The 24,180-nt window shown below is 41.7% G+C and overlaps 1 protein-coding gene across 1 annotated transcript in view; it reads right to left on the bottom strand.

The window, feature by feature from the left end:
- Positions 1-24,180, bottom strand: part of CDH23 (cadherin related 23) — a 683,120-nt gene that overhangs the window by 505,923 nt on the left and 153,017 nt on the right. Inside the window, exons 5-6 of the mRNA XM_085883587.1 lie at positions 19,796-19,843; positions 16,216-16,308 (exon numbers count right to left, since the gene is read on the bottom strand). Coding sequence (XP_085739713.1) covers positions 16,216-16,308; positions 19,796-19,843 — 141 coding nt within the window. The remainder of the gene's footprint in view (positions 1-16,215; positions 16,309-19,795; positions 19,844-24,180) is intronic.

Here is a 24,180-nt window from a genome sequence, read left to right on the forward strand (position 1 = left end):
ATCGCTTGCATTGAAGTAACAACTGCTATGATACTTACACACAGAGTTAATTAAAATCAAGTTTACCTCCCTGTCTTTGCTTGCCATGACATTCGCTGCCATTTACCATTGGCACTCCTACCCCACGGTAACTAAGGCACCGATCGATCCCCATCGTAACCAGCACGGCAAGTGACGTCATCGTCGGCCGGCCGTGCACCGGCCCACGCAGCAACGTGTCCTGTGATTGGTAACTAAATGGCGCATCGGCCACGCCCACGCAGCAACGTGTCCTGTGATTGGTAACTAAATGGCGCATCGGCCACACCTACGCAGCACGTGTCCTGTCATTGGTTGGTAAATAAATGGCCAGAACTTGGGAATCACTTGTCCGATTAATATCAAATCTTGAAAAGGCACAAACTCAGGTCCCCAGCAATATACCTGGCAAGTTTCAATTAGATCGGACCAGTGGTTGTCGGGAAACACACACACACACAGATTGCTGGAATTGTAGATAGATGGCTGTGGATGGCATTATTAGCTAGTAGAGGAGGTCAGGGGTAGAGCAGCTATGTTGCTGATGCAGTTTCCCCTGTAAGTGAGAGGAAGAATTTGGAATTTGACCAAGGTGCCGACATTGTCTTGCCTGCTCTTTGTGAAGGACACAGTAGGATCTTTAGCATCCACCAACTCATGATTGCAGAAAGGACACCCAGTGCAACATCCATATGTCCAAGGGACATAACACAATTTGATGCGTCTTCTTGCTTGTGAAACACCAGGATGACAGTTCATAGCTGGATCAAGATTTGAACCAAGGCCAGACAGCTCAGATGGTAGTTTTCATACCTCCAGGCTATCCTGCCAGCTAAAGGAAATTCCAAACTTCATGAATAAATTATTGCTTTTTCAACTGTTGTAAATACGAGGGAAAACTACTTCACCGATCTAAGCCTGCAAATCTCCAATCTCTAATTAACGAAGAAAATGAACATTCTCGCAATAAAAACTCCTCGCTGTCTAACTTTTGCCGTGTCTTTCTGGCCTCAATTCAATTGCTGATCAGAATTGGAGGAAGGATTCTTTTCCTTGTGTTGTTGTGAACGTGAGAAACCGTTAATCGATACAAACAAAATAAAATGTTTCTTGTGAATGAATTCTCTAAGAACAAATCATTTTGTTATCTCTTGCTCTTTCTGCTCTCATGTCCTCTCATTGCAAGATCTCTTGCACACGACACACAAACACAACGCACACATTCGGGGGAGATCAGGAATATAAACTAGGGTATATATTACATGTACCACGAAACGCACAAATACGCAACAAGCACACACTCAAACCTCCTGCACATTTCAAACAAACAAGGTCATGACGAAGAGCATAACAAAAGAATCGACATGACAGCACCCATGGAGCTATCAAAAAAAAAATTAACATTTTGTTATTGTAGCCAAGTGCTAATACCTGAAAGGTGTAGCTACCTGCATACAGCCTCCTCCAGTGCCACAAACGTCGATTTGTTTTTAAGGCGAATCCAAACGCCCAAATTTTTCTGTTCTTCTGAAAACCATTGAGAATCATTAATTACGGTCTAATTTGAAGGGAAGAATTTTTTGAATTTTTTTTTTACCAATCAGGAAGTTCTGAAAAAAGTGCGAGAGTGTCGATTTTCCATTTCGACAGTGACCCTACACCTTGAACTCACCTTGATCCAAACGGCGCTTTACATAGAGAACCAGTGTATTTCGAGCTCGGATTCCGATACCGATTCCACTGTCATTAGCAACTCTGAAGGTTCTCAGTATGTTGAAACTGATCAGTGGGATTTTGAAGAAACGGTTGGAGATAAAACTGGTGATGGAAACGCTTTTGGTGGGATTATGGAGCCGTATCGTTTTGAGCCTTATGGGAGTCAGAGGAAAATGGCGACAATGGAGGTGTAAGTGAAGAGGAAAACTCCGGTCGGATGTTTACTACAGATTGGGAGGTTTTGTTTTTCCGTAAGCCTGATGTTGGCTTCATGGTTAGGTGGTGGGCTTGGGATCTTCGCATATTGAGTTCAAATCCCACTTGGCTGACTGCCTGTCATTCTTCTGAGGTTAGCAAAATGAGTGCCAGCTTGCTGCTATCCTGTGTTGGAGTGGCGATCCGTCCAGGATTGTGCCCAATAGCCAAGGAGACTGCTTAGGCAGCACCAACGCTCTGCACAGAGGATGGTCCTAACGGATGGATGGGTGGATGTTTTTCCGTTCAATTGATCGTTTAGAAGGGATTAATTGATAAATCAGTTACACTACTCCAGCAGAAACACCGCACGGCATGGACACGGCATGACGTGGCACAACACAGCACGGACACCACCCGGACACACTTGGTCACTGTTGACAAAATTGGTGATGAATGCTTTGTCCCACCATTGCAGGCTGACCAGGTCTCTTGTATGTTATAGGATCGTATTGTTTCATACTTTTCCCAGACGCAATTTGTGTCTGTGGTCATGTCGTGTCTGTGCCGCGTTGTGTCCTGTCTGTGCTTTGTCGTGTTATGTCGATGTCCTGCCACAGTGGAGAGAGGAGTTGGGCTTGGGGGAGGAAGGGGTGTAGGGTGGTTGTGGGTATTGTGGGGGTAATGGTTGATGGGGGATTGTGGAGGGATGGTGGTGGGGAGTTGTGGGGTTGTGGTGAGTATTGTTTGGGTGGTGATTGACTGGGGCTTGTGGAGGGGTGGTGGTGGTGGGGGGGATGGTGTTGGGTATTGTGGGAGTGATGTGGGATTGGGAAGGGGAAGGGACTCGAGGGGGGGGTGGAGACCCTGAAAGTTTCAGTGTCCTCAGTCAAATCATCTTGGAGGAGTAGATTATACATACATACTGTACTTACAAACATACTTACATACATACATACATACATACATATAATACATACTTTTTCTCCACTATAAATAGAGGGTAGGTCTTTTGATTTGTAGAGATTTTGTGTTGATAATTAATAGATAATTATTTTTAGGTTCTCTTGTGGTAACTTCAAGGCAATGACAACAGGTGTTTGATTCATCACTCAAATTGTCCATGTACATGTATTGGTAGCTGGGTAGAGATGGTGTTAAAGTTTTTAGCGACGGCTGTTTCTTCCACTTAATCATGGGTATGGCATCCTCTCTCTCAATCGTCACGGATAACTACAAGATGTAGCCATTTCTGTTGTTTCATAACAGTGCTTTATAAAAAGTTCTGAGCACAAAAGCGAACCCTATGAAGGCCTGATACACACTGGAGTATTTCGGACAAACCTCGTCCAATTTCTGGCAAACTTAGCATCTTTCGGGCATTGGTGTGGCATGAAAGCATCTCAATTTGTGTTGCTATCAGCACCAAGGATGCATCTACTCGGCATATTTGCACTGTTGTGATGTACAAACAATCAGACCGATCACGATGCATTCAACTTCACAAAGGTTGTATTGATAGCACTCAGCTCCATTGCTGGTCTCGTGTGTCGCGTATGCGCACACGGCACTCACGTCAAACACAAGGAAGGACAATACATCACAATATTTGTGGAAAATCAAAAATTATTCACCACTTGAGTTAAATATTACCGTGACGTAACCTGGAGATAGTATGGAGATGGCAGTGCACTTCCTGGTGTAACATCAAGGCTTAGCATGCAGAAGAAAAAAAAACAAGATTTTGACATTTAATAGCAAAATTGCCTTAATCTACATAGTACTATGAGAACATGGAGAACACTACCTAATAAAATGTACAAATATATACAGGGGTCCTCACTTTACTTCCAAAATACGTTTCAGAAATGTTGGACTTATGATGAAACAACGGATAGGATGCAATTTTTCCCTATAAGAAGAAATGTAATTAGTGGGGATGAATTCCAACACTTAATTTATGTCCTAAGGAAAGCCACTCAACAATACTAGCAACTAGAGGGGGAGCACTCGGTAGAGTACAAAACCTTCGCCGCCAATACTGCTAGGTCACTCAAGTGAACCTGATATCATATTCATTCAATTTGACGTCAACAGTGCTCACAGAGTTATAGTTTGCAACTTTCCGTTTTACTTTTAACTTTTACATACTCAATTCATTCGTCATAACTAGATTCCTTGAGACAGAAATTGATTTTACGTGGGTATATCCACCTGAAGTTCCAAAATCAGCCGCAATTATAATTTTGGCATGTTTTTTTGTTGGAAATCACTTAAACATGTAGAAATGCCAAAAAAAAAAATCGAAATTTTGTTGAAAAAAAAGTTGCAAAATTTTCTGTTTTTTTTTCTCGAACAATTTTTTTTTGGAGGGGGGGTTGGAAATCACTTAAAACATGTAGAAATGCAAAAACAAAAATTCAAATATTTTTTCAAAATGGCCGCCATAGCGGCCATATTGGATTTTGGACAAAGTCCAAAATCGATTGGCATGATCCTTGGACCATACCTACTCCCCCCACCAAGTTTCGTCGAAATCCGTCGAGGAGTTTTTTCCGTAATACTGTTCACAAACAAACAAACAAACAGAAAGGGGTGAAAACAGCAACCTCCGTCCATCTTCGATGGCGGAGGTTAATAACAAAAATACATATGAAACACACAAACTGTAGGGAAAAAAAACTACAACAAATGAAAAAAATTTAAAATCCAAACACCTTTTTACCTGACATACCATAACTTTTAATATTTTACAATGATAATTTAGCCGTCTTGAAAACCTTGAAAATCGTGAAAAACACCTTGAAAATCTCTAATCGTCTGTCAAGCTGCCTGCAGAAGTCCTTCACCCTCAAAATTAACTTTCCCACTGGGTCACGTGGTTTCCCCAAAGAACCCAGGTTCCAGCCTTTGTTCCAGCTCACGCCTCGTACTGTGAAACCACTGCAGTCACTCGTGCTACGAACCATTGCAGGGGCCTCGGAACCTCACGAAGAGCCCACTTCAGCCGTGCCTGCAGCATTGCTGTGTTACCGGAATGGCACGTCTTACATGCCGCGTATCACACTATTGCGTCTGCATGGCCCTCGTCAGCGTTTTCAAAAAATTATTCCAACAGTCGGCGGCAGCAAACCAAGATAAAGAGTGATATCAGCTGGTCGTTCATCATTCTTACTTTTCATTTCACTCTGGCTAATTTGTCATCCAGCACGAGACCGTTCTCCTACTGCATGGAGATTACATTGAACCCCTCTGCTTCAATCGGAAAACGACGCGAGTGTGAAACTATTCGCCAGATTGCGATTTTGTTTGACTAATAAATTGATGATGGATATGCAAGACGACGAATAGCGGGACGACTTAAAGCGGGGACCCTCTGTGTGTGTGTGTGTGTGTGTGTGTGTGTGTGTGTGTGTGTGTGTGTGTGTGTGTGTGTGTGTGTGTGTGTGTGTGTGTGTGTGTGTGTGTGTGTGTGTGTGTGTGTGTGTGTGTGTGTGTGTATGTATATATATATATATATATATATGTATATATATATATATATATATATATATATATATATATATATATATATATATATATATATATATATATATACACATATATATGTAGATATATAGATTTTTTTGGTATACCTTGTCGAGGCTCGTATGGGAGCGAACACACAACGCACATCAAGGGGGGCATGAGACAGAAGGGGAGGGAGTGGGAAGGAGAAAATAATGGGGAACAGAGACATTTGGAGATCTGTGGAAGGGAGAGGGATGGGACGGGGAAAATGGGGAATAGAAGATGGACATTACAGGGACTTTCAGGAAGGAAAGCAGGGAATTTGAAGGAAGAGGGCTTGGGTGGATTATCGGGGGTAGAAATATCGAGGATTTGGATGGGGGATGATAAGAGGTGGTGGTGAACAGCTGTTTTGAAGGCCTGGAGGGAAGAATGGGAAAGAATAGAGTGAGGAAGTTTATTCCAAAGGCGGGAAAAAAAGGGATGAAAGAGTGAAGGTGAGCAGTGATTCGTGATTTTGGTAGTTTTACCAGAAGGGGGTTGTTGGCGGCCCTTGAGCGCCCTGCGGAAATGTGGTGGGGACAAATCGCAGAGAGAGCAGGGGGGGAGGCTGGAGAGGAGACGGTAGAAGACAGAAAGACCACTGACCAACCTGCGGTGATTGAGTGAGAGGCCCAAAGACTCAGCCTCATTGCGGGAGATGCCAATGATCCGAAATGCCTTGGTTTCTACAGCGTGAAGCCGAGAAAGGTGGGAGGCAGGAACACCAGCCCAGAGGGGAGAGCAGCACTCCATCAGGCTGCGGACAAAAGCTTTGTAAGTGGTCAGGAGCTCAGGTGGGCCGAGGATGGGGGGGGGACTTTGCACGATGGAGGATTCCCAGTCGGCGACTGGCTTTGGAGGCGAAGTTTGAAATGTGTCTTTCCCAGGAAAGGACATGGCAGATAGTGAGACCAAGAAGCTTGAAAGAAAGGACTTCTTCCAGAGGATTGTTGAGAAAGTGGATGGGGGGGGGGGGTTCTAAACGGTCCTTTCGAGGAGACATAGTGAGAGTGTGAGATTTGTCCGGATTGAAAGACATGTTCCACGTGTTGGACCAGTTTGTGATTTTATCCAGATCAGCAGTGAGCGAAGAAGCTGCGGCTTGCCGGTCTGAGAGAGGACAGATGGTACGGCAGAGAGTGCAGTCATTAACAAAGAGACATAGAGGATTTTCCAGAGAGTCGGAGAGATCATTGATAAAAACCAGAAAAAAGAACAGGGCCCAGAATGATACCTTGAGGAACTCCAGCCTGGACAGTAAGGGGGGGATGAAAGAACTCCATTTAGGGGCACACGTTGACTGCGCAGGAGAGGAAGTCTGCGAGCCATGAGTGGAGATGGCCTTGGATACCATGGGAGGAGAGTTTGGTGAGCAGAGCAGGGTGACAGACTGTGTCAAAAGCACGCGATATATCCAGGGATACGGCTCGGATTTCCTGTCTGGCATTAAGGGCTTCCATCCATTGTTGGAAGAGCAGAAGCAGCATATCCAGGGTAGAGTGACCTGGGCTGAAACCAAATTGATGATCAGAAATCAAGCCTTTGAAGAAGAGGAAGGATTTGATGTCTGAAGCGATGATGGATTCCATAACCTTGCTGATGATTGGGAGAAGGCTGATTGGTCTGTCATTGCAGGGATCTGTTTTTGCACCTTTTTATGCAGGGCAGTGATGTTTGCTGATTTCCAAGCAGATGGCAGATAGCCTTGAGCAAATGAGAGGGTGAATAGAACAGAGAGAGGGTGAGCAAGAGCAGAAGAGCAGGCTTTGAGGACACGGGGGCTGATGCCGTCTGGACCGGTTGCAGAATCTGAGTCGAAGTTTGAAAGCAAGCTCTCCACCTTGTAAGGAGAAAAGGACACAGAGTCCATGGACAGTTGGGTGCGACTGGGTAAAGTGGGTAGAGAAAGTGATGGGTTTTGGACACAAGATTTAGCTGCAAACACAGAGTTTAGACATTCAGCTTTTTCACGTGCGGTATCAGCAGTGCTGCCATTTGAAGTAAGGGAGGGGATGGAGGGGGAACATACACCAGAAACAGATTTGATTAGACGCCACCAGGATTATGAGGAGGGAGAGAGGTTTGAGAGTTCAGACTTGAGATGAGAAAGATGGTGTTTTCTGGCTCTCCTGGGGGAAGATACAGACTTGTTCCGAGCTTTATGGAAGGAACTGATATTGCCCTCAGTTGGGTTTGCTTTCCATGAGGCAAAGGCAAGTTGTTTCAGGACAACTGCCTCACCACAAGCTTCAGTGAACCAAGGGCAGGAGGAAGGGTAGGACAACTGAAGACGAGAGGGGATAAATCTGTGCATGAAGGAGAGCAAGTTTCTTTGAAAGAATTCCCAGGATGAGTTGATGTTGGAGAAAGTAGATATATAATAGGAGACCAGTCTATAAATTTGAGGTCTGCTTGGAGACCCTGCCAGTCGGCTTGAGTGAAATGCCAGACTCGACGGCGGTGAGGTGGTTCTCTGATAATAGCCAGAGAGATGTCCACTTTGACAAGGACGTGGTCAGAAGAACCGATTGGATCGGCGGAAGAGCAGCAGATAATGTCAGGGAAATTTGTCAAAATCAGATCCAGAAGAGATGGAGTACCATTGGTTGAGATCCGGGTCAGGAAGTTGACCGATTGAGTCAGTCCCAATGAGTCACAGAAAGCTTTTGCTGAGGTGCCATAACAGGTGAGAGAGGTACCCACACCGAGCCAACTGGCATGATGACAATTGAAGTCGCCACATATGAGGAAGAGAGAGTTTGGATGAGAAGATAGAAGTTGGTCCATGTTTTCAGATAGTAAGGTGTAGATGGAGTCATCACTGTTCGGTGGACGGGACAGTACACATATAAACATGAGGTGGGAGTTGAGGGGAAGCCTTAGCCAGAAGTATTCCTGGGGGTGTGGGGGAGTGAGGGCAGTGCATGGAGAGTGAGGAATAGAGTCTTTGATGAAGAAAGCAACTCCTCCACCAGGGTGAGGCTCAGATCTGTCAAACCGGAGGAGGGAGTAACCAGGGAGAGATACTTGGGAGTCAGACACGTCTTGGGGGAGGAAAGTTTCTGTTTGGCAGATTATGTCTGGTTTGTCAGTGGCAACCTGTATGGAAAGATCTGAAAGGTTTGAGCGAAGGCCCCGGATATTTGAGGTCCATACTTTTAATGAAGAGGTAGGGCAGGAGGCTTTGAGTGCGGGGGGTGGGGGGAAGGGTAGGCCAAGGGATGAGGGGGGGAGGTAAGGAGTGTTGTAGAAAGAGTGTGGGGAATTGCAGAATATCTAGGGGAGGGGCCGAATGAAGAGGAGAAAAGGCTCTGTGGTGCTGGGGGAGAGGGGGGACAAGAGAGGGGGAAGAAGGCAGTTGAGGATTTGAGGAGGAGAAGTGAAGAGAGGGAGGGGAGAGGGCGGGGGAAGGAGGGAGGTTGGTGGATGGGAGGGGGGACGGGGGAAACTTTGGAAAGGATAAGTGAGGGGGATGAATGGTGGGAGAAAGGTGAGGGGGAGTTTTTGAGAGAGGTGAGAGGGAGGCTTGGAGGGAGAAGAGTGGGATGGTTGCTTTGAGAGTGAGGGGTGAGAGGAGTGAGTTGGCACTGAAGTTGGAAAAAAGAATGGTTGATGGAAAGCGAACATTCATAGCAAACTGGTTTTTTTTTTTTAAGTTTTCGGTCAGTTATGCGATTTAACACATTTCTTGAGGGATGCAATAAAGGCGAATTCAGAGAATGGAGAGAAGAAACGCTGTAACAGTTGGATTTTTTTAGGCAAGGTATGGAGGAAAGGTCGAATTGAGAGCAGTCTGTTTAAATAGCAGAAGAGTAGTGCATTCTGATACAGTAAAGAGTACCACACGTGTGAAAGAGGAAGATGAAGCATTATAAGAGATCGTTTTTGGTATTATTATTAATGTTTGAGAGAGTTTTCAACAGATTAGGCCATGGAAAGGTTGTAGAAAAAAATCGAGGAAGAAGAAGAAGAGGATATGAAGAAGAAGAAGAATCAGAGAAAGGTTGCAGTTTTTTTTAAGATAAGAAATAGAGTGATTAGTTGGGATGGGGACGTTAACAAAGTGGGAAAGATCGAAATTGAAGACAACGGGGAGAAAAAACAAATAAACACGATCATACATCGAGGGGAACAAAGGGTAGGCCTCAAGCCTCAAGGATAGGCCTCAAGCACCCAGTAAGACAAGTTCGACGAAATCTCACAAAATAGCACCATTTTTGAAACAAAACCGAACTAGGAATACACAGTAACATGTAGGTGAGAAAATAAACAGTTAAAATGGGACAGATAACGACCGGAAACTTAACTTTGAGATCGTCAGCAGGGAGCCCCCAAGGAGACCTGCCAATGCTCCAAACCCAGCATTGGCTGTAACAGTTGGATTCGTTAGGCAAGGTATGAAGGAAAGGTCGTATTTTGCTGTTGTTTTACTCAAGTTTAGTTCGAATACAAAAGGTACACGGACGGGCTTTGCATTTTGAGATGCTTTCTAGTTATTGTTGTTATGGGACTTAAAATTCAATACTTGGATGATTACTATTGTTTTGCCACGGAGCTGTTTTTTTCATTTACGATGTTAGTTCAGTAAAGAATAGTCACGTGAACTACATTGATTATTGAAGAAAACACAACATATAACTAGAAAGCATCTCAAAATGCAAAACCCATCCACATCCGCTTTGTCATCAAAATAAAATCAAACATCTTCAAAAATAAAACTTAAAATTAATTTAAAAATAAATTTAAAAAAGAATTAATTCATTTTAATTTAATTATTAAAAATGTAATTAAAAAAAAATAATTTAAATATAAAAATTAAAAGAAAATTTAAACATTGTTTTTTTTAAAACAATAAAGGTTTCACGGTACGAGGCGTGAGCTGGCACAAAGGCTGGAACCTGGGTTCATGTGGGAAACCACGTGACCCAGTGGGAAAGTTAATTTTGAGGGTGAAGGACTGATGCAGGCAGCTTGACAGACGATTAGAGATTTTCAAGGTGTTTTTCACGATTTTCAAGGTTTTCAAGATGGCTAAATTATCATTGTAAAATAGTTAAAAGTTATGGTATGTAAGGTAAAAAGGTGTTTGGGTTTTTAAAATTTTAATTTGTTGTAGTTTTTTCCCTACGTTTTGTGTTTCATACGTATTTTTTTATTGCTATGATTGTTGAGTGGTTTTCTTTCGGACATAAATTAAGTGTTGGAATTCATCCCCACTAATTACATTAATTCGTAAAGGGAAAAATTCCGTCCTATCCATTGTTTCATCATAAGTCCAACATTTCGGAAACGTATTTTGGAAGTAAATTGAGGACCCCTGTATATATTTGTACATTTTATTAAGTTGTGTTCTCCATGTTCTCATAATAAAGGTTTGTTGAAAATTTGATGACAAAAGTGCAATTGTTATGGCCTGGACAGACACACACACACACACACACACACACACACACACACACACACACACACACACACACACACACACACACACACACACACACACACATACACACGCACACACACAATTGCAAAACCCTGTCTCCCGCTGTGCAGGCGGACGGACTAATTGCTTTACCAACCGACACCTTCGACACATTCGATCAAAGCAAAGCATCTCAACAAAACACCAAAATTCATAACAATGTACCGGAGTCGGTGCCAACTGTGGCATCATTCTGTGGAATTCACCTGCTGCTTAAAGGGAACCCAAACGCTCATACCACCTCGACGTCAATCTATCCCGTGATGCCCTACAAAATATATGCGATGTCTTTTTCTGATTTCCAGTTTATAAAGTCGGCAATTTTGCTATTAAATGTCGAAATCTTCTTTTTTCTTCTGCATGCTTAGCCGTGATGTTACATCAGGAAGTGCACCGCCATATCCGTACTATCTCCAGGTTACGTCGCGGTAATATTTAACTCAAGTGGTGAATAATTTTTGATTTTCCACAAATATTGTGATGTATTGTCCTTCCTTGGGTTTGTTACTTTCTCGTTACTTTCTTTCTGCCAACAGAGTAGTTTCAGCAGCATACTTTGGGTTGTTGATACGTCTTCTTCCAATTCTGACTCCAGCCTTTATGTAATCCAAGTTTGATTTCCGCATGGTGTACTCATGAAGCATATTGAACAAGTAAGAGTGGAGAATGCACACTTGTCTGACCCCGTTTTCAATTCCAAACCATTCTGGCTCTCCATACTCTGTTATTACTGCAGCTTCTTGTACAGTGTACACTGTGCAAGCTTTTTATCAAACATACTGTATCAAATGCTCCAACATCCCCATTTCTCTCAGAATAATCCCCATAAATTCATGTCAACACAACTGAAAGCTTTACTATAATCTATAATACAGAGATACACCTTTCTTTGAGATTCACTTGCTTTTTCCATGATCCATCTCAGATTTACGATCATTATATATGCACACACATATACAGGGGTTTCCTTATTTCTTGGAGTTGGAGGCTACCATTAAAAAGTAGCAGGTTACCATCACCACGAACAAAGCGAGTGCAGCTGTATGGCCGGGGTCCAGTGCCCGCTTATGGCCCTTGAAGCCGGAAGATCCTAGATGGCTGGAGATGCATTCTAGCACGATTTCTGACATGAAATAGTTCTCATATTATCATGCTGTTGGGGTGGAAAACTCCACCAAAACAAGTGGTTAGGCCTGTACTGGATGTAGTTGCATTAACATAATGACTGACTGACTGGTTGACTGAAATTCAGCTATACTGCATAGTTAGTTCAAGCAGCTTTTAAACAAGGTTCATTAATTTAAGGCCATGGTTTAGGGAACACCAAGGTGTCTGGAAGATGGAGTAGCTAAGCACATTAAAAGAGTCATTTTTGCAACATTTGGGCCATACCTTAGTCCTTAATAGGGAGATGATACTGCACATGGTGGAGTTCAGTGAGCAATATGAAGTAAGTGTGACATAATAATAGTGTAGATGAACTAGCATTCATTAAGGAAACCATATTCCATTTCTCGGATTTCAAAACAGGGGGATGTAGAGATTTCGTGGTGACAAAAAGTAAAAATAAAAATAAAAATCGAAAAATTGGCGCTGAAGTAAGTAGGCGGCGACTTTTGACATTTTTTCTCTGAGTAGACGGCTGCGGGTCACCGATAACCGGCTTCTAAGGAAACCCCTGCATATATACACACCCACACACATACAAATATGTATAGACTCATGAGAGAATTAACAAACAATAAAAGTGGAGACAAAGAGAGAGGGTGGGGAGGGGAGACAGTACCCTGTTGGAATAAGGTTGATTTCTGGCAGTTTATCTGGATTGAAAACATCATGGAGGATGACATGGTAGGAGTGTCCTGCCCTATCAGGAGAATTAATCAACCTCATGAAGGGGAAAAAGGAGAAAACATGAACAAAAGAGTGGAGATGAGATGAAAGCCTGGCTTGTGGGAGTTTGACAAAGACGGTGTTGCTTGAAGAACGCATGCATCCTGGAGGACATGGGAGAGGACTGACAGAGCAGAGGGAGCTAGATTTGGGGAGAGGCAGTAAAAAAACAGAGGCCATCTGTCTGCGATATGAGAGCATCGGCCTTGTGCTTCAGCCTCATCATGGGAGATGCCAATACCATTGAGAGGTTTACATTCCACAAGAAAAAGAGATGTGATGCTATGGCATCAGCCAAGATGGGAGAACATTACTCCATTGCTCTACGGACTGAGGCCTTATAGGCTATAATTCTGAATTGTTAAGGAATTACTTCACCTGGCAGAGGATGCACAAACTAGCTTATAAACAATTTGGAATTTATATAATATGACAGTGTTTGTCTGTTTTCCTATCTCCTCTCTCACCCCTTCACCAATCATCATCAAACACCAATGGGCATAATTAGCAATCTCTTTCTTTTGTGCTTAAGGCATCAAAATTTATTTCGAACTCCTCATTTTATTGTGTTTGGCAGAGTTGAAATTAGACTTTTATCAAAGCAATCACCATGCTATATGATGGCATATGGCATTCAGTTTAAGCCCAACAGGCAAGGGATCATTGTTGCTGTCTCAAATTATTTATTGTTAGAGATTCCGCTACTTATTCTATTCCCCATGAGGTTGTTGATGTTGTTGGTGGTGGTGGTGGTGGTTGTGTTCTATGGCTGTCCTACGAAATGCCATTCCATCCCATCACCCGTCCTTGAGTGCTGTATCCGGTAATTATATTGAAAATCCCACGTATTTTTGGAAAACCCCACTGGAATGTTTTCCACGTGTTAGTCAAATATGCAGCTGCTGCTTCAACCTCATTAAAGCTAAGTTTTCCAAACAGGATTAGTCGTGTGTGTTTTTCTGTTATATCTTCGTCCCTGTGCTGCTGTTTGTGTTTCCGTCCAATTTTCCGTGTTGAATCGTATCTTGTTCTGCTGTGTCTGTCAAGTTCATTTTCGTGTTGTTCAAGGCCTACTTACTACTTTATCTGCTCCTCGGAAAGCAACTGTGAAAATGATGTGTCCTTTTTGGCTCCATATGCCTCGTTTTACTTCTTTATTCTCAAATATTTAACTTCGACTTCCTCAACGTTATCCTATTTCCCCTCCATGCTTCAAAAAAACAAAAAGACTTTCTTTTTTCAACTCCACAGTGATCTCATTCCACTTGAATTTCCTTCTGCCTGGACTTCCTCTTCTCCATTATTTAACCCTTTTCTCAATATCTCTAAACTTGATATTCATTGAATGTAAATACCTCTTCCTTCTTCCTGAAAAAGCATTCAAAAACATGTTAAAACACTTCACTTTCCATATTTCTCAATCTTTATTACCCCAAGTGTTCTTCTTATTCAACAATATCTATTCCTCTTCTTTTCTTCTTCACATTGATTATTTTTCAAAACGTTTGTCAGCTAAGCTCTTAGTCCAGAAACCCTCCCCTGCAAATACAGCACCACTTTTCTCCATGCCTTCAAAAAAATTATTACTTCCCATCCCATGATCTTTATCTCAATTTGTCCAATTTATCTCAAATCAAATTAATGTCCTCTCTATCTTCTTGCCCCCTCACCTCATCCTCTCAAATCATCATGTCCCCCCTTTCTGCATCCCTCCACACCCACCCTCTCAATGTTTCTCCCTCCAAATCTCCCCTCACCCTGCCCCGGTAAAGGCTCCCTCCCCCATACTGTACCCTGCCAATGCAGCCCCTAACTTTCCCTCCTCCCCTGCCCCTAACTGTGTGAACGTCAAACATCCATTAATGTGTGTTTAATACGTCTATCTGCATCTGCACACGAAACCAGAAGTTTTTTTTAATACCCCAGAAGTATCTGTTTCTGCGAAACGGTGCAATGTTATCAGTTTAATAAGTCAGATAACATTACTTTAAAAAAGTTATTTCAACTGGCTTATTAAACTAATAACATAGCTCAAAGGTTGGAATATACTTTTGGGGGGTTCAATTCCTGATGGATTTTGACCAAATTACAAGATGTCATCCCAATGCTCTGAAGACAGGGTAACAATGTTTATTTTTGGAAAAGGATGTTAAGCCTGCTATTCTGCCTATGGTAGTGCAGCCCTGAGGTTTCTCTGCAACATGTATGTAAAACTTAAGCTTCTCTCCAAACGAGTAGAAAAGGAAAGTTTCGATTTTTCTTCCAGCTTGTTGAATTTATAAGTACACTTCGTACAATGTTCATGGTAAACTATGCCATAGCAAAAAGGCATCTTTTTGCTAGTCGGTATTCATTGACATTTCAAAACTGATTTTTTTTTTTTAAACAAAACGTCACATAAACGTTGTCCACAGTGAACGTTCTCAACATTGTTTGTGTGCCAACTCACATTTTAAGTAGATCATTGTTGGGTAAAAGTTCAAAACTATTCTTTCCAGACACGAGACGAGTACTTTTCATTGCCAAGACTAGGCAAGTTCCAGGGCCACTCGGCCCTTTGTAATTCATTGTCATATTAGGAACACGGGAGGTTGATGACAGCTCTAAATAAGCAATGCTGAAAGTGAATGAAATGTGGGCAGAATGCTTTTCTGATTATGTCACAACTCACGACTCAACTAAAAGTAAGAATGGTTTAACAATGTCTGCTTACACTTAGCCAAGTTACATGCCACTCGATTGCCAATGCTATCCTGCCACTATCACCTTCATCAGTGCCCTTCAGATATTATTATAAAGTGTATCACCACCTTACAAGCTGTTTAACCTTATCTGTGACTGTTTCTCTCAAACAACCCTGTGATTAGTGGTCTTTATGGCATCATGATCAAACTAGTTATTTTTAGTTCACTGCAGGACACTACCCTCCCCTAAAGTCATGTTGAGGGGCTTTTGGCAAACTCGCCATGTTTGCCAAGTGCGGGTTGCTGAGAGAGTCAGGGCAGGAATTTTTACTTTGTTTAGGGTGCCAGTGATAACTCTACTTTAACCAGACATGGTAGCACAATGGTTAAAGTGTCCACACTGAGTCTCAGAGGTCAATGGTTCAAACCCAACCCCAGCAGAGTCATCCCAAAGACTTTTCAAAAAAAGACTAAAAAAAAAAAAGCAACAATCCCACAGTTTATAGTCAGGGTGAAAATCGAACCCAGATAAGACAGCTCAGAAGGAGTGCAACCTCTGCCAGCCTGGGCTTTCGTATAACTGATATTCATTGGTTAATTATAACAATATTCAAGACAGACTTAAAAACCCTGAATGCTTTGTGATCTATAATGAATAGGAAATGCATATCTTACTTCTGGCAGCTCTTTCTGGTAGGGCAAACCCACAAAAGCAGGAGAATTGTCATTCACGTCCGTCACCTGGATTGTAACACTGGCCGGGATGGTCTGCACACACATACGTGAGCACAGTATGCACACATTGAAGCTTACCAATACACTTTAGAGATCATTGAAAGATGTTTTGCATCAACTGAAAACCCATCTCAAATGTAATGCATTTGAACTCGTTTTCATTTGGATTGTAGAAACATTGGGGGGAAGAGGAAAAGAGCGACAGAGGAGTTAACCAATTTTAGTTTTGCATTGCAAACTTACTAATATTCCTTTTGTAGTTAAGTTTAAGTCCATATATATGCATTTTAATACAATATATTAAATTGGTCATTATTAATACGAACAGAGTTTCCGCCCGATGGGCGATCTTGTTCCAAGCGTGCAACAAGTTCTTCTGACACATCTCCTTAATCGGGTGGTATATAGGCAACACCAGTGCCTCGATTGCTCTCGAAAAAAAATAGCCCAGGTTACGTACATGAGGAAAAAACATGTGTATTACTTATATGCATATATAATAACAAACAAAGAGTTTGTTTTAAAGATAACATGTACACATGAGACAAAGAACCAAAATCAATGATCTAACTCTCAACCCCACCGTGTCTGGAAATCGTGTCGAATACATCATCACCGACATCACCGCATGGTGGCCACCATATTTGTTTTTATTGCATTGTGGGTCTATTCGCCAAAATAAAAGGAAAAACAATTTTCAATCACTGATATATTTTGTAGACTAGAAACCAATAAAGACAACTTGGCCAACAAACCGGAGATAAAAATCAGTTTGTGTTTCACACACACTGGAGGCAATACTGGAAACTAACGACGTTCATGACAGGTGTGATCGTCTGCTTCTTTGAATATCTCATGATGACAGTATCGTAGAGCCAAATTCAAATTAATAACGTCGGTGTAAGTCAAGCGGTGGTATTTGAGGTTTGTTCAAGTTGTTGTATACATAGTGATGAACAATATTGTCAAATTCTCAACTCTACTGTGTTTGGATTTCTGCACATATTTTTCAGTTGTTTAGTATTCTCAGTTTCTTTGTTCATTTCTAGGCTTTGCCTATTTCATATTACATCGTGATTATATAGCTCAGATAATTCCAACTGCACTGATTCATGTGGTGACACCAGACACCTGAAGCCTGAGGCCTGCACACACTGTCACCCTCACAAAGCCCTGACGACTATTGGCTGCAACCTTTCGATATTTGATGATCCTTTTAAGAGTTGCTTTGCTTGTTTTACACTGAACGGAAAACTTATAGGGAGGGCATGACGATTGTGAATATGACACTTCCAAATATGACATCGGTTTACCAAAATGGTGGACTTTTTTTTTTCAGTTTATAATTGTGTGTGGTGTCAGGCTAGCTGTCCAACCAATGGATATAGAGCAGACATAGATACATCCAAACACTTGCTCCAATATATATGGAAGATTATGTCGGATTATCAGGAAAGGAGTTTAAAGACATGCATAGATGATATTGAGGGTATTAGGTGGGGACAGGAGAGGACAGGACGGGCCATGGGGAGGAAATGGGGGCAGGGTGGGTTTATGAGATCAATAATTCTATTTTATTTTCTCTTCTTTTCTTTTCTTTTTTCTCTCTGCAGTGGTCTGTCCAACAACTGGTTCTGTACTGCCGAAGCAGTCTCAAAGTAAGGAACACACAGCCTTGGTTGTCATTGCCTTTCCAGCAGTAGTCAGAGCAGGACTTTGAAATTTATCAAGGATACTGACAACAATCACTTACTTTTTGCCATAAACACCATCGGATCTATAATTTACACCAGCTAAGGCTAGCAGATGTATCCCAGACTTTAATGTCCCATCAGAAGGATGGTGCACTCATTGATGCAAAGCTCTGCCTGCAAAGCACTAGGATTAGGTTTATAGTCACGTCAGGAATCACACCCAAACTAGGCAGCTTAAAGACAACTGCATGACCTACGAGCTATCCTCGCAACTCCATTTTTTGCAAAAATAATATAATATGTATATGCAGCCCAAAACGACATAAAATTAATCGGCCATCATTAGAGATGAGAGAGCATCAGAGCACTCACAAGTCATTGCTGTTCTTAATTAAAAACTACTTCTGCACATGCCACCACTCCATCACAGCTAGGTGCAGAAATCTCTGCTGAGCCACAATTGGAATCAAACACACTATTTAGGGTCTTGCAACAAGGCCTTACCATTTCTATCACCAAGCAGCTCATTACAGATGGACGCAGAAGGAAATCTCAACCTCTTCACTCACCCCTGCTCTATTGTTATGGTTTTAATTAATCAGGACGGAGTGTTCACAATATCATGATAAGTTCACAGTAGAGTGACATGCTTCAATCAGCTCGGGGTGTTCAAGCAGTCAAGGCATATGGTGCTCACGATTTACACCATGCTCCACAGATATTTTTCACCCCTCCCAATCTGCGTGCACTTTCTACTCGTTCCGGCATGTGCCTTTAATTTGATTTGGCAATATGTATGCTTTCCAGGGCTGATGCACCTCATGTTATGTCCAAAGTGCCGTTTTATGAAGGTGTGGGTTTGCCCAGCGGAGCAGTGCGGTGGGCTGCCGTGAAGATGGTAAAATATTGCTGCAGCCATGACCAGGCTTTGCAAGCTTTAAGCAAATGGCATCGCGAGCGAAATGATTGCGAGCGCCGAGGAAAAATCCCATTACGAGTCAGATCATCGAAAAACATGCAGAAAAAGAAAGAAAATATTTCATGCAAATAGCATTGGGATCTCTGCAGTTCATCAACAATACAGGTGCCTGTTGCCTGCTGGTGAGTAATAAAGGGTCTCCTGATCTTGCCCACGTCAACTGTAAGTTGTCGAACTGTGTGATAAATCGCCCAGTCGACTCTTGTAAGTCCTGATTGCACAAACAAGCCACTGACCCGTCCCATGCAAATCCAAGCAGGATATCTCACACTATAAAGAAGAGACCAAGTTTTTTGGTCCTTACATTCAACTCCCAAAGACCAAGAATCACTACCAATTTCAAATATTTGTTTTTTAGCTGCCATAAACATTAAGGGGATGTTTGAGCTGAAAGATTATTCCATTATTCCAGTGCACTAAACTCGATTTTGCCCCGAATTTGAGATAGTCCATTTATGTTCTCGGGAGCTTTATACGAAAGGTATTCCCTTCATTCAAAATCAGAGAACTAGAATGAAACCCAACAAAGGATTTTATAATATTCCACTCAATGCATGCATCTCTAAATTCTTAAATAAAAACATTATAAAATAAAACAAAACAGGGTGATATGGCCTGCGAGAAATAAAATTCATCCAACGTTGTCTCTGATCATATGCTTCAGTTACACTGTTTGGGTTGGGGAGGAGGGGGAGGGGGGCTCGATGAAACAAGAATTTCCAATGATTGCACTTGGCAACAAAGAGTAGCATCAAATCTGAGCATCTCCACACGATAGCGGAGAGCAGTGAGGTGGAGCGACATGGACCGACAAAGTGTAATGTGAGTTCTACAGTTTAATACTCACCGATGTCCCATCGCTGACGGCGAAAGTGACAGAAATTGCCTCTTTGGTCTGTGGCAGGCACACAAAATAAAAATCAATCAAAACTCCATGCTGAAATGTGATTATAGAATAAAAGATCTTGCTTTAAATGCATTTTGTCAGCTTGTCCCACATTCTGTGAAGTCAACTTAAATTCTGTCTGAAGGAAGAATATTCTTGAAGTTCTCAAAAAATTGATGGCATATTAAACAGAGTAGAACAATAAAGGGCAATCAGAGATTTCAGACCCTCACCTGTTTGGTGTGGTGTTTGTGTGGTTTTGTGTGGTGTGTAGACGATGCATTAATGATGTAAGGGTAAATGTTCATTCAAGGGACAAACAAACCTTTCTGGTTTTATTGGTGATTTACGTTGCAATCGTGGAAGTGACGTTCCATACTTCAAAGACGTCGGCACATTCGAATAGGATGTACTTTATCGGTGTAATACTTTAAAGATCCGTACCCACATATTTAGTAGGACATCCTTTATAGACATGTTCACATTCTAACAGCATGTACTTTAAAGACACATTCACATTGTAATTGTACATTGTTCATAGACAAACTCACATGTTAATTATACATACTTTATAGATGTACTCATATTCTAATTCTTCGTTTGTATGCAGCACAAGCTATGTGGTATCATCATTGGCTGAGGGCATGGCCTCTGCTGGTTAGGGCAGGAATTTGGAATTTGGCCAGGGTGCCGGTGATAGCTCACCTACTCTTCGCGAAGGACACCTTGGGATCTTTAATGTCCTCCAACAAATGCTGGCAGACGGGATGCAAATTTAACGTACATCCGTGGGATGGCACACATTGATGAATCATCCCACCTGTGAAACACCGAGATGACAATTCATCGCGAGGTCGGGATTCAAACCCAAGCTAGACAGGTTAGATGCGAGTGTATGTAACTCTATGCCATCCTGTCAGCCCCCACATTCTAATTACACACACTTTAGAGAAATACTGGGTTGAAAAAAACATAATGTGTAATACTGGCTACCACCAGGTGGCGTTTGTCACCTATGCCGGCACCCTATGTGTGAACAGACAGATAGACAGACAGACAAACTAGTAAACGGTTCCAAATGCAATACTCTCTGACGAGGGTTAAAAAATAAAAATAAAAAAGCCGGGAGGCGACGATGGTTCACGAGCGGTATTTAACGATGTAGATTGTTTCAGAAGTCAAGGATGAGACGATGTCATAATTTTTGACCAAGTTATAAAAATGATCAACATGATGTGGTACGGGTGACAGGTTATTAGCTGCAAAATGTCGAAAAGCCGGTTTCGTTCAACAACTTTCAAAATTTGACCTTTGCATAACCTTTAAAGGTCACAAAACAATGTTGTGGACATTAAAATAAGGATACAGGATACGTGCTATAGCTTATTGGAGTTAGTTTGTCGAAGAAGGTCGAAAACCCGGTTCGATTCCCACAACTTTGAAAATTTGACCTTTGTGGCCTTGAAAGGTCAAAGGTCAAGGATTATGACCTCTGGTGCAAAACTTCCTCTGGAACATTCCAGGAACAATATAATGTCATATAGGCTATATGGCATTTCACACTCCTCAGATTATCCATACTTTGATGAAATCAGCATAAAAACAAACTTGAAGGGGGCGCCACGGGCAAGGTGTTCGAGATAGAGCAAAATGGTTTCGAGACTTTAGGTGAGGAATGACCTCAAGATTATGCATAAAAAACAGTCATCTTCGATCTCAAAATTTGGGTGGTCATATGATTTTTTATGTCAAAATTCGCAATTTTCTCCGTTTTTGATCTTGTGACCTTGACCTTGGGACGAAAATGAAAAAATTGACAACGACAAGTTTTAGATAATTCATTTTGCTATTCAAATACCGAAGAACCCATTCCATTCAGTAAATTCCCAAGGAGAAGATAGATTTTTAATCCGACTACCCCTAAAAATGGCTATTTTGGGGCGTGGCTCTGCCCACAATGGGCGTAGCCACGCCCCTCATCCAGGAAAACACAACTCGACATTGATATCGAACACATAACCAAATTTCATCAAGATCAGATCAAAGTGCACGGAGTTATGCTCTGGACAGACAGACACACAGACAAGCCGGTAGGCGGACATGGGTAGTCGCCTGCCCAATATAACCTGATGCAATGGGCCGTTCGATGGGGAATGACCTGAGGATTAAGCACAAGAAAATTCATGATTCTAGCTTCAAGGGTTAAGGCTGCAGATTGTTTTTTCGTTAAAATACCCCCACATTTAGAGGTTTTTCGGCCGTTGCTAGGCAACGGAGGGATCCATAGCAACGGTTCTTTCTCACACATAACTTGGACATACCATGAACCTACCATACCAGTTTCATGTATATCTGACTCATAGTCTCTGAGATATAACGAAATTCGTTTTTTTATTGTTTTTGACAAGGGTTCATTCAAAGTCTATCTTCTCTGACAGTTTTCATAGGATCCAGCTGGAAATTTTTGACAATATGGCTGAATGTACTGCCCACAGTCGCTCGTGGCCCAATTTTTGATTTTCAAAAAATAATTTTTTTATGATTTTTCAAAAAATTCAATGTCCCATTGCTAGGCAACGGTGGTGTCCATAGCAACGGTTCTCTTTTGCACACAACTAGGTCATGGTATGAACCTACCAACCAAGTTTCATCGAAATCGCCATTGTATTAACTGAAATCGCCATTTTAAATAGTGATAATAAGGGTAGATAGAAAAAATGTCAAAAACAAATTTTGAAATTTTTTTTTTCGACTGGATCGACTACCCAACACACAGACAGACACACAGACATAACGAATATAGTGGTCACTCTGGCTGGCGCTCGTGATCAAAAAAATAAAAATTACAAGTGGGCGTGGCTCCGCTCACAATGGGCAATCTTAGCTGCTACCCTACTATCTGTCACCACCCATTTCTTCAAAATCTATCTTCTCCCTCAAAATTGACTGAATCAAACTGATTTTTTTTTCAATATGTTGTACATATGGCCAATGCACACAATTTCTCGAGCGGGAATTTTGATTAAAAAAAAAATCGAGAAAAAAAAATATGAAAAAAAACAAAAATTACAAGTGGGCGTGGCTCTGCCCACAATGGGCATGGGACGCTCATCACCAGGAAGACAAAACTAGGCATTGATATCAACATCATATTCAAGTTTCATCCAAATCGGATCACATCCTAGGAAGTTGTGCTCTGGACAGACAGACAGACTATGGCATAGACAGACATGTATGTCTATGGCATACAGACACACAGACATAACGAATATAGTGGTCACTCTGGCTGGTGCTCGTGAACCAAAAAACCCTAATTTTTTTACCCCAATCCTTTTGGGACCGTCGATTATATATGCAATAAGGTGGCATTTTGACTACCCCAGATACTGTCCGAAACAAACCCTTTATCTTAATTCCCCTTACTCTGCATATCTCCTCCCAAACTACTTTTCCTTTTCTCCAACACTTCCCAGACCTGTACCCACCCTTCTTTCTCCTATCAGCCTCATTCTCCTCCTTTTCACAATTTTTTTCTCATTCTCGATCTCCTCCTGCGAATATGTAATAAACATATGTCCCTTTCTTATTGATGGTGTGTTGGTGTTCGGGGGAGGAGTCCTCTCACAGCTCAGACGTATTTTGAGACACAGTGATGGGAAGGAAAAGTGAGATAACCCGATTAAAGATAATAATAATAATAATAAAAACTACCAACAACTGTATTGTAATAAGCCTTGTGGGTTTATTACCCCGAAGGAGATAACATTTTATCTCAGGTGTAACAGCTTGTGCTGTGAAATGATTTTGCAAAACAAATGTTTTTGCAAGCAAAATATTCATGGCTCTGCATTTTCCTTGCGGTTGGTTGAATGGTCATTTACGAATTTCAAATGATGTAGTCATATAAAAATATTCTAATGTAGAAAGAAATGTGAACAAACTTGTGATGTCCTGCTTTTTTGCTAGTTTTCCACACATCAACATGTCCAATGCGTTTCTTTCATTGTCTCAGTATAATTGGGTTCAAAAGTCAAGCTTGGCTAAAAAAAATGCTCTTCTATAGTTATGGATATCAATTAGCAATTGGTGATGTTAAGAATGTCCATAAAGAATAAAGTCTTATATTTGAATCCGAGCTTTGCTTTGCAATCCTATTTTGGGGCTGTAGGTATGAGGGATTTTCAAAACGTAACATGAATGAGATGATCATAATAGTCCGATACTGCATTGTTGGGTACATTTTTCAAAATCAAGTAGGGCTGTCATGATGGTAGCCGACAGTGGAGGAACGCACACTCACCTATAAGGTGGCTAGCTTGCGTTTGAATCCCAACCGAGCTCTAAAC

The sequence above is a fragment of the Eptatretus burgeri genome, chromosome 5 (assembly GCF_056783735.1).
Source record: "Eptatretus burgeri isolate ZD-2024b chromosome 5, Ebu_testis_v1, whole genome shotgun sequence".
Classification (NCBI taxonomy): domain Eukaryota; kingdom Metazoa; phylum Chordata; class Myxini; order Myxiniformes; family Myxinidae; genus Eptatretus; species Eptatretus burgeri.